Here is a 17631-nt window from a genome sequence, read left to right on the forward strand (position 1 = left end):
GTCGGTGACGTCAGCGGAGTCGCGAGCGGTGCCGTGCCTCTGTGACGTTCGGGTCCACGTCGGCGCGAAGCTACAAAAAGAATTTCCGAATGTTGCTGAAGCAAGGGGATATTCACAAGGTTCGGAATCCACACGGCAGATGTATCTATCAGAAAGAATTGAAACTTTGTTAACTAGGATTTTTTTTCGTTCAGCGCTGTAAAAGTAACTAGTATTCCTTTACTCAGCATCTTGTGCACATTTGAAAATAAATGAGTTTCTTTCAAACCATTTTTTTATTTTTTAGATGTTACCATATGACACGCTGCATGATATGTACACAATGACCAAGCATAAGCTGCAGCTCAGTTTTTGGTTTTGGATATTGCATGCTTTTGAAAACCAACAAACACTATGTACCCCTGTTAACAGAAGGGTCTGACAAACCAATGGAATTTCACTTTAGTAAATCCTCCATTGGGTAATAAGAGTAGATGAAATAGTTATCATCAACTGCTATTGTTTATTACTTATTACTTGATCTAAAACATAGGTACTCGCAAATATTTCCCCAGGGTCCACAAAGTATGGTCTGTGGTGTGACTAAGGGCTGCACGGATGTCAGCACTGATGTCAGCTGGGTTCGGGTAGGTGGTCTAATTGGTTGTGTAAGGAGGTCTAAAAAAATATTTAACAGGCAAGCATTAATTTGCAGGTAAACTTAAGTTACAGGACACAGCCGTAGTTACTTCATAGCTGAATTTAACCTGCAAATAAATGCTTGCCCTTTTACTTAACATTTTTCGGAACATTAGTGTTCAGCAAGTAAACAGCAGCTCGTGCTGCTGTAACCAGAGGGCCACATGTAAGGGTCAAGAGGGCCTCAAGCAGAGTATCACTGATCTATAGGGCTAGTTTCATTAGGAAAACCACAAGCGATCTACACAAACGACTCTCTGCTCTGTTCAGAATGTTGTCTTATCAGAAGTGTTTAGCTTTCTGCTTTAACCATAGGATTCACATCTATTTCAACTACATACAAACTGTTGCCCATTTAGTTACATTCCGATGTACGTATTTGTCTAATTAGCCAACGAAGCAAAACAAACAGCCTGTAAATGTATTAAATGTTGGATAGGAAAAAAATTGAATCTCAAGTCGGTCAAATTCACAACAAATATGGAAAATCAAGTACCAATTACAAAAATGCAATAACGGTGGTGAACATTTTTTTTATTTTCCAACTGCTTGCTCTTAAAAAGATGGGAAGGTGGTGATCTTAGCACAGCAAACCTTTCACAGATGTTTTTGAGGAAAAATACACTATCTTGTGCAGCATATTTTTCCCATTAAAAAGAAAAAAAAGCAGGGTGGTAGGAAAAAAAATAGAATATTTGGCCTGGGTATCTTTTGTGGGGAAAAAAGTTGAAGGATAATCACAAAATGACCCAATTTTTTTCTAAAAAGAGCTCAGCACAGGGGAGAAAAAGTCTCAGCAACTAAGAGGTTAAGTGATGCCTGGACATCCCCTGAAAATCTAGTTTATAGCATTCAAGGAATGCCTTTTGAACACTGCACTGGTACCAATTAGGCATACTGTATCATGGCCATCATGTATTTTTAGAACCAACTCTGCAGCTCATGAGTTAATCCCCTTCTTGAATTGCCCATTAGACATGAAGGAAAGTTTACAAGAGAATATTATAATCAGGATGCCATCAAACATGAAGTCATTATTAGGGGTCTTACTGCCATTAGACCCCTACTATAAACCACGGAGGCTATTTATTTGTCAGTGAAGATCTCCTAGGTGTAAGGAAAGCAAGTGTACTAAAAAAAGCTCAAAATACAATTTAAGACTAAATACTAAGGGATTAAAACGGGTGTTTATCAGAATAAACCTTGAACTATCAGAACGATTGGGCTTTGTTCATGTGTCTAATAAAGAACATTTTACGGTTCTTACCAAAAAATGAACGAAGCTTCACTATATCCAAATGGAAATGTGTGATAAGCCCACAATGGTTGAAAAGATGGCACATCATGGTCACCAGGCTGTTTCCTAAGAAAAAAAGATTAACTATTAAGACGGTATAGCCCACATTATATTACAAACAGTAGCTTGCATAAAATTTAAATGTAATGTCGCGCTCATCACACATTTTAAATAAGCAAGAGTAATGTTTGCAATTTACTGCATTTCTATTTCATAGGGAAAACAAATGCACTGGCAGTACTGTTTGCAGCATGGAAGCACTCATAAAAGACCTTTGCTGGACACTACTTTGTAAAGATAAGTGACTTAATTTAGATGTCAAACTCTACCGTCTATACAGAGCACATAAATCTATGCTAGCAGCCAGATATCATTAACAACAAGGAATGGGAGAGAAAAGGTGACCTGTCTTTGGCAAATATTTCTCCAGGCTGGGGCACACAACGTACAACTACTGGAAAGCTGTGGTAAGAAATTATCTTTCTATGGTAGGCACTGTGTGTGTGCGCGGCTGTGTGTGTGTGTGTGCGCGGCTGTGTGTGTGCGCGGCTGTGTGTGTGTGTGTGTGCGCGCGTGTGTGTGTGTGTGTGTGTGTGTGTGTGTGTGTGCGCGTGTGTGTGTGTGCCCCTGGGTGATGTGGTGGTGCCCCCGGGTGATGTGGTGGTGCCCCCGAGTGATGTGGTGGTGCCCCCGAGTGATGTGGTGGTGCCCCCCGAGTGATGTGGTGGTGCCCCTGAGTGGTGCCCCAGAGTGATGTGGTGTTGGTGCCCCAGAGTGATGTGGTGTTGGTGCCCCCGAGTGATGTGGTGGTGCCCCCGAGTGATGTGGTGGTGCCCCCGAGTGATGTGGTGGTGCACCTGACTGATGTGGTGATGCCCCTGAGTGGTGCCCCCCCGAGTGATGTGGTGGTGCCCCCGAGTGATGTGGTGGTGCCCCCGAGTGATGTGGTGGTGCCCCCGAGTGATGTGGTGGTGCCCCCGAGTGATGTGGTGTTGGTGCCCCAGAGTGATGTGGTGTTGGTGCCCCAGAGTGATGTGGTGTTGGTGCCCCAGAGTGGTGCCCCAGAGTGATGTGGTGTTGGTGCCCCCGAGTGATGTGGTGGTGCCCCCGAGTGATGTGGTGGTGCCCCCGAGTGATGTGGTGGTGCCCCCGAGTGATGTGGTGGTGCCCCCGAGTGATGTGGTGGTGCCCCCGAGTGATGTGGTGGTGCCCCCGAGTGATGCGGTGGTGCCCCCGAGTGATGCGGTGGTGCCCCCGAGTGATGCGGTGGTGCCCCCGAGTGATGTGGTGGTGCCCCCCGAGTGATGTGGTGGTGCCCCCCGAGTGATGTGGTGGTGCCCCCCGAGTGATGTGGTGGTGTCCCGGTGCCCCCGAGTGATGTGGTGGTGCCCCCGAGTGATGTGGTGGTGTCCCCGAGTGATGTGGTGGTGTCCCCAAGTGATGTGGTGGTGTCCCAGAGTGATGTGGTGGTGTCCCAGAGTGATGTGGTGGTGTCCCAGAGTGATGTGGTGGTGTCCCAGAGTGATGTGGTGGTGTCCCCGAGTGATGTGGTGGTGTCCCCGAGTGATGTGGTGGTGTCCCCGAGTGATGTGGTGGTGCACCTGACTGATGTGGTGATGCCCCTGAGTGGTGCCCCCCCGAGTGATGTGGTGGTGCCCCCGAGTGATGTGGTGGTGCCCCCGAGTGATGTGGTGTTGATGCCCCCGAGTGATGTGGTGGTGCCCCCGAGTGATGTGGTGGTGCCCCCGAGTGATGTGGTGGTGCCCCCGAGTGATGTGGTGGTGTCCCCAAGTGATGTGGTGGTGTCCCCGAGTGATGTGGTGGTGTCCCCGAGTGATGTGGTGGTGTCCCCGAGTGATGTGGTGGTGTCCCCGAGTGATGTGGTGGTGTCCCCCGAGTGATGTGGTGGTGTCCCCCGAGTGATGTGGTGGTGTCCCCGAGTGATGTGGTGGTGACCCCGAGTGATGTGGTGGTGTCCCAGAGTGATGTGGTGGTGTCCCAGAGTGATGTGGTCGTGTCCCCGAGTGATGTGGTGGTGTCCCCGAGTGATGTGGTGGTGTCCCCGAGTGATGTGGTGGTGTCCCCGAGTGATGTGGTGGTGCACCTGACTGATGTGGTGATGCCCCTGAGTGGTGCCCCCCCGAGTGATGTGGTGGTGCCCCCGAGTGATGTGGTGGTGCCCCCGAGTGATGTGGTGGTGCCCCCGAGTGATGTGGTGGTGCCCCGAGTGATGTGGTGTTGATGCCCCCGAGTGATGTGGTGGTGCCCCCGAGTGATGTGGTGGTGCCCCCGAGTGATGTGGTGGTGCCCCCGAGTGATGTGGTGGTGCCCCCGAGTGATGTGGTGGTGCCCCGAGTGATGTGGTGGTGTCCCCGAGTGATGTGGTGGTGTCCCCGAGTGATGTGGTGGTGTCCCCAAGTGATGTGGTGGTGTCCCCAAGTGATGTGGTGGTGTCCCCGAGTGATGTGGTGGTGTCCCCGAGTGATGTGGTGGTGTCCCCGAGTGATGTGGTGGTGTCCCCGAGTGATGTGGTGGTGTCCCCGAGTGATGTGGTGGTGACCCCCGAGTGATGTGGTGGTGACCCCCGAGTGATGTGGTGGTGACCCCGAGTGATGTGGTTGTGACCCCGAGTGATGCGGTGGTGCCCCCGAGTGATGCGGTGGTGCCCCCGAGTGTTGCGGTGGTGCCCCCGAGTGCTGCGGTGGTGCCCCCGAGTGCTGCGGTGGTGCCCCCGAGTGCTGCGGTGGTGCCCCCGAGTGCTGCGGTGGTGCCCCCGAGTGATGCGGTGGTGCCCCCGAGTGATGCGGTGGTGCCCCCGAGTGATGCGGTGGTGCCCCAGAGTGATGTGGTGGTGCCCCAGAGTGATGTGGTGGTGCCCCAGAGTGATGTGGTGGTGCCCCAGAGTGATGTGGTGGTGCCCCAGAGTGATGTGGTGGTGCCCCAGAGTGAGGTGGTGGTGCCCCAGAGTGAGGTGGTGGTGCCCCATAGTGAGGTGGTGGTGCCCCATAGTGAGGTGGTGGTGCCCCAGAGTGAGGTGGTGGTGCCCCAGAGTGATGTGGTGGTGCCCCAGAGTGATGTGGTGCAGCAGCACATAGACTGAAGCTAAAACAAGCAAGGGTTGAGTGCTACAACTCGCGTTCAGTTTATCAAAGCACAGAATGATATAGCCGGGAAAAAGCAAGGGGAAACAGGAAAACACAGGGAGAGTGTATAATGATAGAGGCAGCGAGGGCTGGGGCTTGAACAGCAATCAAGTACGGGGGTGAGGAGGCACTGAATGGGAGAAACCGGAAAACACCCAGGGCCAAGGAAGGAAGATGCAAGCACACGGGAGAGCAGGCGGAGACCGGAGGGCAAGGAGTAGCAAGCAAAACAAGCTCTCGGCATTGCTGTGGCGGGGGAGCGGGAGCGCATTTCTTTGAAGTCTGATGCGGGGGCGGGGAGCGGCAGCCTTTGAAGTCTGTTTGGGGGAGGGGAGCGGCAGCCTTTGAAGTCTGATGCGAGGCACAGACAAATGGTGGTGTGTGACGTGGCTGGCGCTGTGCACGCGCATAGATCACATGAACTGTGTCTAATCCGCCGTTTTGGTAGACCGTTCTTCTCCCCTTACTATAATCTTGCCGGAGCAATGCGCAAGTTCATTGGCTCAGGCGAGACCTAAAAAAAGTATCGCACTGGAGCTTGTATTTATGGGGCCATGTGTTTAAACACATGCCCCATAAAGATAAGAAACCTTTCACGGCAGAAGGAAAACAGGCGAGCCCTTCCAAGTGGGTCGTCTGAAAAAGCCAGAAGCGTACGTCATAAAAAGCTCTTTTCCAATGGCTGGCCACTGTTTAGCATAAACGGTGACGCCAGCCATTGGAAAAGAGGGGCAGGGCTTAAAGCCCTTTACTAAAACTACTCTAAATCATTCTAAGTCACTCCTTAGAGCTGAATCAACTGGTGGTCCCCCGTTCTAGGAAGGTTAGATGGGGAAGTAGGGCATTCTCCATCTTGGCACCCCAACTATGGAACTCACTTCCTTTGGAGATCAAATCTCAGCCCTCACTGGACCTCTTTAGGAAAACCCTCAAAACCTGGTGTTTCATTAAAACCTACCAGTAAGTTCCCGTCACATGGTAGACTCAGCTATATATTGAGCTAGGCGCCTTGACGCCCACTGGGCTTAGTTGCGTGGTTACAAATCACATTTCATTCATTCATTCATCATTAAATCTCGCCGAGCAAGCCGAGCATGTGCGCAGCAACGCAAGCCGAGACCTGAAAAACTTTAACGCCATCATACTAATTAGGGACTTTGAAAACATTTACCCTGATGCAGCCACTATCATCTATGGTAAAAAAAAAAAAATCAAATGCAGCATTCATTCTTATTCTTGATAAGATTAGCTTCATTCTGGAACCCCAGATGGATAACTGGTGTGGAATTGTTCCCATAATCTAGCAGTAGATAAAACGAAATGTGGCATTTATTTAGGTTGGTGTATTACATCAAAACAGAGAACTTACCCAGAGATGCAATCGGAGTCTTGGTCACATTAAAGGAGGCAAACTGAATTTTCAACTACAGTCCTTGTCAGAGGTTACGAAAACACGTAAAGCATGCATTTATTACCATATAGGGTTTGTATAGTTGCCAACCTTATGATGTTATGACTGAATAACGTGAAAAACAATTGAACCACTGAGCAGTCAAGTAGATCGATTCGGATCAAGGAGCTCCAATGATGAGAAAAAGGTCAGGAGAGGCAAGATAGCGTCAGCGTGATCGGCGGCAGAAAGCTGAGCTCCGTGGAGTTTTGACCCCCTGTGTCTTCCCCGTAGTTTTTCCGGCAATGGATTACGATCAAAACCTACACTGGTATATTTAAGCAATGGCGAGAAAAAAGTGACAAGTGACATTTGCGATAGTTTGACAGCAAAATTGTGATGGTGATGGTGTTTTCCTGGTGATTCCTTGTGATTCCCTGAGACGAGGACAAGGACAGGTTGAACTTGAGAAAACAGGTTGACAGGTTAAAACAACAGCGTGGCGTGGAGATTGCTGATTGCCGTTTGTGGAGTCCTGCCGTTTGTGGAGTCCTGCCCGGCCTGTATCCGCACCCGTACCTGTGCATGGCCTTGGACCGCTGTGAATGCCTGTGAAACACCTATCAACACCCGTGAATGAGACATTATCCCCCATTACCTCTGACAACTGCTTTGCAGCCTCTTGGACTTGTTCTGGCCGTTTATTTTTATTTCTGCAGAAGAAACATTTTTACCGCGATGCTGAACTGAAGGATTTTTGAGGTTTTGGAGGCTTCAGAGGTTGTATAAAGTCATCTCTCCTTCCCTCCGCGCTCTGCGGGCCCTTGCAGAGGGGAGATTTACAGGGGGTGAAGAAAGCGACCACGGACTGCGAAGACAGGTCGCCGACAGCATCAAGGGAGATCGATGTGATTGCTTGACGCTCCATGTTCAGCGCTCCACTGCGCTCCCAGCTCCCCCTGCCTGCCGGCAAAACGTCGCCGGCAAAACTCTGCCGGCATCACTCCGTAGTCAAGGAGACATAACCAGGATTCGATGCAGGTTGACCCTGATCCTGTTCTGATCAGCTCAGCTTGCCCTGCTGCTTCTGCAGCTATTGTTTGCGCCACTTCAGGCTCCATCTCCGGCTGTTCAGGTGGCTCAGACTGCTCAGTGGTAACGCACCTGCGGATTGTGGCCCGTTTGATTTGTAGGGGTCCATTGCCACAGTTTTGGTTGTGTTCCTGGCTGAGGGCTAATAAACGCTGGCTGACATCGGGAGCTGAGTGGAAGATGGTCTGTTCCTGCCAGCACACAGGCAGCCAAGGAAGAATACTGCAGAGTCAGAGACAGAACAGAGGTCAGTACAGGGTAAGGGTCTATCTTTGCAGTTCAGCATGGCTGGAGTGGAAGGATCCGGGTGCTTGCAGAACGAGACAGTAGTGATGGGCTTACAGGGGGCGGAAGTCCCTCAGGATAAGCATGACTCCCTAGACTCCTAGAGTACACAGAATACGCAAGGCCTGGTAAATGCAGCAAGGCGGCCTGAAACAAGGGGTTCAAAGAATAAGGATGATAAGTATAAAAAGACAGATAAAGATAAAGACAAGGATAAAGACAAAGAGAAGGAGAAAGAGAAACAAAAGGATAGAGAGAGAGACAAAGTTAAAGACAAAAATAAAGAAAAGGATCGAGATATAGATTCGGGTCACAACAGTTTGCAGTCATGTTCAAAAATATAATTATTGGCTAAAAAAGCAAGGCAACTACAGGCCATTAAAAACTTAGTCGGCTGCCAAAACCAGCGGTCTGTCGAATGACGCTCAGCCTCCCATTTCAACCATATTTAGCCCGGTAATCAAAGAGCAATTTGATTTGGGAGGGGTAGTTGAGGCTGCGAGAAAATCGAGTAATCAGTCAAAAATTCTGGATATTCGGAGCACGCTACCGGCAGTCATAAGTGGAAAACTGGCTACCGGATTAGCGACTGGACTGGTCTATTCTGTATTAGCTGAACCTATAGTCGACCCAACAGCATCTACAGATGAACCCAAACAGTTAGCCGGTCATGCTAATTTAACCTCTCCTCAACCAGAGTTCGACGATACATATCAGGAACAATGCCCGGAGCAAAACTTAGGCAATTTAGTTCCGTTATCAGACAGCAATGCTCCAACCGGTATCGCAGGTGGGGGCAATGCTCAAATCACCCCCCAAAAGTTTGAAAAACAAACACCAGTACAAGCTCAAGTACCGGAAGCTCAGTGTGCACAAGGAATACAAACACAACCGTGGCCTGGATCAGAGTCAGAGTCGGAAATCTATGAAACTGGGGTGTTTACATCGAGCGAAGCACAGAGATTGAGACGAGATAAGACAAGCACCAAGTTCTCAGAACCCTCAGATCCTTCGGACTCCAAAGTTAAAAAGACAAACGAGTCTCCTAAGGACAACTCCGTAAAGAAAAAACAGGAAAAAAAGAAAAGAAGACAAAACAAACTAATCTATGAAGACACCACAGATCAGGGGAGCAATTTGGATTGGATCGATCCCAGAATGAAGAATTTATCTCCACAAGCGATCTCACTGTTAGACCCGAATCCCTGTCTACTAAGAGATCCGAAAAAAAACCAGATTATAATCAAACTGGCAACGGGGGGGAAGTCAAACAGAACCCTCCTTGGGCAATGTATTTAACTCTATTTGGCAATTCCAAAAAGACGAGAAACATGATCATAAGAAACTTCAAGGAGCTATTAATAAAGTGGGCCAAACTGGTCTTGAAATATCTGATAGAATGGCTTCGGTAGAGCTACGGACCGAGAACTTGGAAAAAGATGTCTCCGCCCGGCAGACACAGGGAAAAGAACAAGAGGGTATAGTGAAAGACCTGATGATGAAGCTGGAAGACCAGGAAAACAGGGCCCGGTGTAATAATTTACGCCTGTTTGGGATCCCCGAGGGGGCCTAGGGGGAACGACCCAAGGGGCTATATGATATCGCTCTTTAAAGAATCATTCCCCGAACTAACCACCTGGGATTGGGACAAAGAGATCCAGCGGGCACAAACATTCACACTAACCTTTACCAAATGGTCGCACTCATCAGCGCAATACCCACGTGCAATGTTGGTCTATTTTGGCAATTTTCTTCTACGAGAAGCTATTTTCAATATGGCACGACCGACCCGCAAAAGAGAATATAAAGGATATATGTTCTTTAGTAGACCTGACTTTGCCCATGCAACGGTCGAACGGAGATGGAGGATGCGGCAACTTTTTACCCCCTTTGAACAGTTGGGAGCCACTGTGTGGTACTGCAAATCTGGACCCCGCTGTTTTACAGATATCGAGGTCCAACACTCGTGTCACAAAATATCGTCGTACCATGACGAATTTGGTATCTACGAACCGGTAATGATTAAGGCATTATCCCTATGCATTTGCGTCACGATTGAGTGATGCTAACACCCTTAAATCGTAGTTTCCGTCCCGAACCCTCAGACTCCATCTTGTAAACGGCATCCATCTTGTGACTTGCCCTCATATAAGTCAATTGATTAAAGCCGAGCTTGATCTAAAAGGACACGTCCTTTGTAGCTGACTTCCCCATGACCTGGCCGAAGCTGCCTCCACTGCCTCCAGCCAAGCCTAGAGTCCTTTCCATGGACTCCGGGCTTGACTGCGTCGAGAAAGGCCTCCTGTTCTTCGACGTAGATCCAAGTTTTTCTCTTCGATTTTGAATTTGCAACGCGTCGGAATGGAAATGAAACGCGTTCGATAACAATACCGTCGAATTGGAAAGGGAATACGCGCCGATAAATCACTTTCTTCTGAAGTTGATCTGGAGCGTCTCGATCCTCATCCGAACCCGATGGCGGAGTCGATGTCGCCCTTTTCTCGGATCCGACATTGTGGGGGTCCGAGTGTTTCGGTTTCAGTTTCGTTGCCGGGCCCGAGGGCGGGGCGTCGGAAACCTTTTTCTGCGGTTTGACCGGGCCCGAGGGCGGGGTCGTTACCGCACGGGGTCGGTTTTTCGGTAAGGGGACGTCGTCACTCACGGTTTGTTGCTCGATGAGGTCTTCAACCTCCGACTGGTCCCCTTCCGACCCCGACTGGTCCTCTTCTTCCTCGATTTGCTCGTCTCCGAACAGCTCCGGGATCGCCTCCGCTTGCATTCTGGAAACCTCGTGTCTTCGAGCTCGACGATTTCTAATCGTTAGCTTGGAGGAGAATGCTGCATAGGCTTCGCAGTCCCTGGATTCGTGTTAAGGCGATAGACAGAGGTTGCACACCTCGTGTAGGTCCTTGTGTGGGAACTTAGCACCACACGTTGGACATTTTTTGAATGGAGTCCTTTCCATGGACTCCGGGCTTGACTGCGTCGAGAAAGGCCTCCTGTTCTTCGACGTAGATCCAAGTTTTTCTCTTCGATTTTGAATTTGCAACGCGTCGGAATGGAAATGAAACGCGTTCGATAACAATACCGTCGAATTGGAAAGGGAATACGCGCCGATAAATCACTTTCTTCTGAAGTTGATCTGGAGCGTCTCGATCCTCATCCGAACCCGATGGCGGAAAAAAACAATCTAAGGATGGAGCCGATGCCCATGCGCACTACCAACTAAGGGAGGAGTCACCAAGATACAAAAGACTCTCCAAGAGAAAAACAAAGTGCAATCATCCGAGCCCAACACCAGATGGCGATCTATTCATAATGTACCATCTGCAGCCCATATGCCTCGAACTAGTAGTTTCCGTCCCGAACCCTCAGACTCCATCTTGTAAACGGCATCCATCTTGTGACTTGCCCTCATATAAGTCAATTGATTAAAGCCGAGCTTGATCTAAAAGGACACGTCCTTTGTAGCTGACTTCCCCATGACCTGGCCGAAGCTGCCTCCACTGCCTCCAGCCAAGCCTATTTGGGCAGCTCCTCGCCCAGTGGCCGAGCAAGATATCATCAAGGCACAACATGTCATAAACCATCCACTACATACAGACCCTGTTTCCCATACACATACACCTGTCCATGATTCTTGTTTATGACCCGTTTTATGATGGGAGGGTACCCGAGCTTATTGGTGTTTCATCGATATCTGATGGGAGTTCTGGATCTGGCGGGGTAATCATCACCAACTGGACATCTAAAATATGTGCTGACCAGCATGACTTCGCTCTTTGTATTATTGTAGAAATATTTGTATAGCCATATCATAAACTCAAGAATTCTTGCCTGCAGCTGTTATTTATGTATATAAGGAGAAGGCTGGTTCTGTAAAAACGAACAGACTCCTGAGAAATTACGGCCCGTGTTGTCGTACTTCTAGGACGCATGTTACTTGGTTGCAGCCAATAAAACTCGATCATGGACTTCAACTAGAAGACTCTGTGTTTCTGTAAAGTCCAGAACAGGGAGAACTCAGAGGTCTTCGGGTGTGGTCCCCTGGCACCACCGGGTCTCTAAAAACCCGGCACCTCAGTTGGCGCCCAACTCGAGGCGATATCAAGCAGTGACGGTCCAAGCCAGATGTTCGTGAGGAGCTTCGTGTGAAAATTCCGGAGGACGGCCAGCCACTTCAGCGACCCCTGCATGTCGACGTGGTTCCGAAGGTCTTTGCTGCGAGGTTCCCCACGTCCCGACTGCTACGAAGGACTGCTGCCCTGACTATCGCCCTGTTTTGGACCCAGTGATCCTTGGTAGAGCGAAACGATAGACGAGTCTTCTAGTGACGTCACCGATCTTCAATATTCAGTTAAGTATAAGTGGAGCGTCTCCCAGTTCTTAGTTTGGTTCTTAGTTTGGTTCTCAGTTTTGGTATCCCAGAGATACGGTTTGTATTGGTTCTTGCAAGCACCAAAACCGAGGGGTTCGTGTATTCACGACAATATCATAATTAGATAATCCCTTGAAGTTTGAAGCTAGACTAGTGAGCGAAGATGCCTGGTCTCAGCAGACTTGGAAACTTGTTTTGTCTTGGTTGTAGTAAGGACTCCCGATTAGAGGATTCGTGTCCGGTTCCTCCGATTGGAACTCCAACATACGAATTATATATAAAGCATGGAGTAGGTCCTATCACATATAATGAGGTGTGGATAAAATACACCCGCAAGGATGGTGTTATAAAATGGCCCCAATATGGTAGTTTTGACTCAAATATTAGATAACCTCGAGGTCAAATTGTTCAAGAAGAAAGCCCGGCCGGCGATGTTTGACTCTTTTCGCTTATGGCGCAAAGAAGCCAAACAGAAAGAAATAAAATTAGCAAAGAAGAATAAAAGAGGCATGTCGATGGTCCAAGCTGCCATCGCATACAGGGATAATGAGGAAGAGCAGGAAAGTGAACAAATGCTCAGAAGCAAGAAACTAGCAATAGATAAATGCTACCCGATGTTACCACATGGGGGACAAGACTCAAAGGGAACACCCGAGAAAGATCCATTAATGTCCCATTTATTGAACTCACCACCCCCATATACATCGAGTATTGTTGGACCCCCGAGACGTATTGTTATACCGCGTCCTGGCGCACGAAAAGCAGCTCTTGCACAAGCACCAGCTCCTCTTCCGCTGGTTCCTACTTCTCCGGCGCAGCCTTCTCAAGGGCCGCCGCCTTTGCTACATACTCTTTCTACAACTTTGCCTACTGCTCCAACTATTCACTACGATACTACGTCTGCTACTGCCTCGACTTCCTCTTTACATCAGCCTGTCTTTTCTGGCGCATCTGCCTCACCGCAAGCTTCTCCTTCTGTCAGACAGAGAGTGACAAGTACTGTCACTGGTCTATTCTCGCCCTTCTTTGGGTCGCCTAAAACGACCCCTAAACCAGAACGTAGACAGTTGCGTAGTCAACTACCCGACTACGAGGAAAGAGAAGTACTGAATGAGTTCGCACGCAAATGGGTTACGGCTACTGTACGATATGATGTTCAGTCTGTTATGGAAGTCTTCCGTCAGTGGGATCCATGCACTCAAAGATACGTATTCGAGGAAATGTGTGTGTACCTCTGGGAAGATTTACAAGACAATGACCCAAAACGCAGAATGCAGGAACTAGCCCGCATGCGATTCAAATTTTACGAAGGCATGATTATAGGTGCAGATGTTGAGAAAGCAATGGATCTGTTATCTTATAGGAGTAAGGGAAACAGCTCTAGATTGTTTGATGAGGATGATGTGTCTGGTAGGAAAAAGGCGCAACAGTACCCCATGAGAGAGGTTCCTCCGGTATGGAGGGAAGGTGATGCGAATGCGCAACCGCCTGTCCCACCGCATTTCCAGCGCGTATGGGTACATGTCCCCTGGAAAAGATCCGAAGTTTTAGCACTCAAACAGACACTACCCGATCCCCGTAAAAACCCAGCAGGATATTACAAGGAATTATCGCAGACTGCCAGCTCATGTATAATGAATTTAGCAGATATAGACATGTTGTTTGGGAATGTTGTTCCGCATCCTTTATGGAGTAAAATTCGTCATGTAGATCATGATCAAGAACTAGGTGACTCATGGGCTAATATCACTGCTACTGATGCTAGACAAGTAGGGGGTTCTAAACCCGAGCCTTTTATAGCAGATCTTCCTGGTAGGATTATCGCGTACATGAAAATGTTAATGCCTGAATTACGCGTAAATTGGGACAAGCTATCTGCGTGCAAGCAAAAGAAAGATGAAAATGTGTCTGACTTTTTCACGAGGTTTGAGGAGACTTTCACCGATCATAGTGGTCAGGACATGGCTACCGAGGGTGGCCAAAGATTGTTTGTAGACAAATTTGTACATAATCTGCTTCCTGAATTGTGCAATAAATTGAAAGATTCAGAGAGTGCTTGGGCTGTTTCTACGTCAGCGCAGATTCTAGCCACAGCCCAGTACTATGAAAATAGACGCAAAGACGAGCTAGATAAGTCAGACAAGAAAACTAAAGAACTCAAAACTAAGGTCCTTCTCCAACAAGCCTATCCGCCTCGCACTCCTGTCAGCCCAATTATCAGCAACCACAGCAGTATTCGAGAAACGCGCAAGGAAACGAGTTTTCCCACCAGCGTTCTCCATATGGCCCGAATCAATGTGCATATTGCAAAGAAGAGGGATATTTCAAAAGTAATTGCCAAGCTCTTGGACGACGTTTAAATGGTGTCTCCGGCGCAAGAGGTAGAGGTGTTCAACAGGCCCCTAGAGGCAGGGGTCGTAGAAATTTCTCCCAGAATACCATTTCTTTTCCGCCTCAGAATTCTATGAATAGCTTTGGCCAACAGAATAACGCATCTTCCAGGTCAGCTCAGTACTATGCAGATGACTATTACGCAGAAAATGAGAATGAGGGTAATAATTGCTAGGACAGCCATGGACAAAGAGAGGGAGTTGTTTCAGTTCCAGTAGATCAGAATGGACCTTATGTCGAGGTGATTACATCCGGAGTGTCGGAGCCATTTCTGCTGGATACTGGTGCTACAAAAAGTTCTATTATGCACTCAAAACTTCCTGGCGCACCTTTGTCCGGCGAAATGAATGTTTCAGTAGGTTTTTCTGGCGCCCCTGTTAGAAACCCGATCTCCAGTCCTATATCCCTTTCTGTTGGCCCATGCGAATTAGAAGCACCCCTCATTCTTACAACAGGTTGTGGCGAAAATTTGTTAGGTTTGGATTTATTGAAGAGATTACATGCGACTTTGTATTGTTCTCCTTCGGGAGTAAAACTTACCCTTGGTAAGAAAGTGATTTCCCCAATGTATTTGTCAAAGGAAAGAATACCGACTGAGTTGTCATCTCTTCCAGATGTACTTTGGGCGAATGGCTCAAATGATGTAGGTCGTTTGGAGATAGCACCGTATGTCATAACATTGAAAGCTAATGTCAGGTTGCCACGTATTCCCCAATACAGAATGTCAAAAGAATGTGAAAAGGCTTTGCTAGAGATAGTCTACGATCTGATTGTGAAAGATGTCATCGAAGAGACTACAGGCAACATTTGTAACAGTCCTGTTTTGCCTGTCTTAAAGGGTACCGATCCTTCACAGCCCCCTGTGTATCGATTTGTGATCGATCTAAGGGAAGTGAATAAGATCGTTGTACCGCAGTTTCCAGTCGTCCCCGACATTACCGCCGTATTGACAATGGTTCCAGCCTCAGCCAATTGGTTTTCAGTGATCGACCTGAAGAATGCCTTCTTCAGCATCCCGATTGCCGAAGAGAGCAGAGACATCTTCGGCTTCAATTTAGGAGGACGAAGCTTCCGCTTCAGACGCGCTCCTCAGGGCTACTGTGAGAGTCCTTCAATATTCAGTCAGGCTCTGAAAACACAACTAGATACGATTGTTCTACATGGTGGCGCAACTCTGATTCAGTATGTAGACGATTTACTGATCGCTGCGGATACTAAAGAGATTTGCAAACAAGCCACATTGTCCTTGTTGCGTCATTTATGTGACATGAAGCACAAGGTCTCACTTTCCAAATTACAATTTTGCTGACAAGAAGTAACCTACTTAGGTCACATCTTATCGAAGGAGGGAAGGAGACTGACCCCAGAAAGAAAACAGGCAATTGCAGAACTGAGTGTCCCAAGGACACAAAGAGAAGTGCGTGCCTTCTTGGGCATTACATCATACTGTAGACAATGGATACCGAATTTCTCACTGTTGGCCAAGCCTTTGCTGGCATTAATGCGCAAAGACACACCCAATCCTTTGCCTTGGTCTGAAGATTGTCAGGCGAGTTTTCATGAGTTGCGTGAGGCATTATGTTCGGCTCCTGTGTTGGGCAACCCCGACTACAGCAAGCCTTTTACATTATACGTCCATGAGAAGGAAGGTTGCGCATTATCAGTCTTGACACAGCACTTTGGGGACAAACAACGCCCATGTGCATATTTCTCCGCGACTCTAGATCCTGTAGCTAAGGCATTACCAAGTTGCTTGAGGGCCACTGCCGCAGCGGCTGTCTGTATTCGACAGTCGGCTGGGTTAGTCATGAATAATACTCTGACCGTTATGGTCCCACATGCAGTAGATATCCTACTAAACAGGACGAAAACACAGCATCTAACTAGTGCTCGACTGTCCAGCTATGAATTGACCCTATTAGCAAGCCACATTCACATAAAGAGGTGTGATACACTCAACCCTGCTACGTTACTACCCATTCCACCAGCAGAGACAGAAGAGGTCGACAAACATGATTGCTGCTTTAGGACAGAGGAAGAGACAAAAGGGAGAGTAGACTTGCAGGACACTCCCTTCCCTGAATGTAATGATAATTTATGGGTTGATGGATCATGTTTCAAGTTGCCAAATGGTGATACGACTGCAGCATATGCCGTGACAACATTACACACGATTGTTGAGACAGCTCGCATCCCCCAGAATTCTGCACAAGCAGCAGAATTAGTCGCACTCACAAGAGCATGCGTGTTGGCGAAAGGAAAACGAGTGAATGTGTACACTGATCGTCAGTACGCCTTTGGCGTAGCCCACAGTTTTGGAAGATTGTGGCGTGAACGTGGGTTCCTGACATCACACGGTGCGAGAATCCAACATGGCCAGCTAGTACACGACCTTCTTGAGTCACTGACCTTGCCCCTACAGGTTGCGATTGTGAAGTGTAGTGCGCATAAGAAAATCCGAGAAGATGTTGGCCGAGGGAATGAATTTGCCGATGCGGTCGCGAAAGAGACTGCAAGGAACACAAAGAGTCGGATGTATGTTGTAGGTCCTGCTAGATGGACCCCTGATGTGGGTATGTGTGAGGACACCATCGAAAGCGTTAAGTCTATACAAGCTGATGCTACCGAGAAAGAGGGGAATGAATGGAGAGAAAGCAAGGGTAGGTTAGACGCGAATGGTTGTTGGGTCGATCTGTCAGAACATCAGCAATGGTTGTTACACCTATGTGCTCGCAGTGGTAACGATGGCCCATGGAATGGCACACATCAGTGTGAAAGGAATATGTAAGCTGTTGGCCCCATTATGGCAGAATAGTGGCATCCCAAAATGTGCAGAGAATCTGGTCAGAAATTGTATGGTGTGTTTGAAGCACAATCCCGGTAGGGGAACCCCAACCCCAGCTGGTCATTTTGCCCCTCCAACGTACCTGTTCGAGGTCTTGCAACTCTATTTCATTCACATGGAGAGGTGCAATAA

At 48.3% G+C, this 17631-nt stretch overlaps 1 protein-coding gene across 1 annotated transcript in view; it reads right to left on the reverse strand.

The window, feature by feature from the left end:
* Positions 1-17631, reverse strand: part of PDE7A (phosphodiesterase 7A) — a 1213253-nt gene that overhangs the window by 709353 nt on the left and 486269 nt on the right. The window contains exon 7 of the mRNA XM_086965809.1: positions 1946-2041. Coding sequence (XP_086821935.1) covers positions 1946-2041 — 96 coding nt within the window. The remainder of the gene's footprint in view (positions 1-1945; positions 2042-17631) is intronic.

Source organism: Lissotriton vulgaris, chromosome 4_1 (genome assembly GCF_964263255.1).
Source record: "Lissotriton vulgaris chromosome 4_1, aLisVul1.2, whole genome shotgun sequence".
In the NCBI taxonomy this organism is placed as follows: Eukaryota; Metazoa; Chordata; class Amphibia; order Caudata; family Salamandridae; genus Lissotriton; species Lissotriton vulgaris.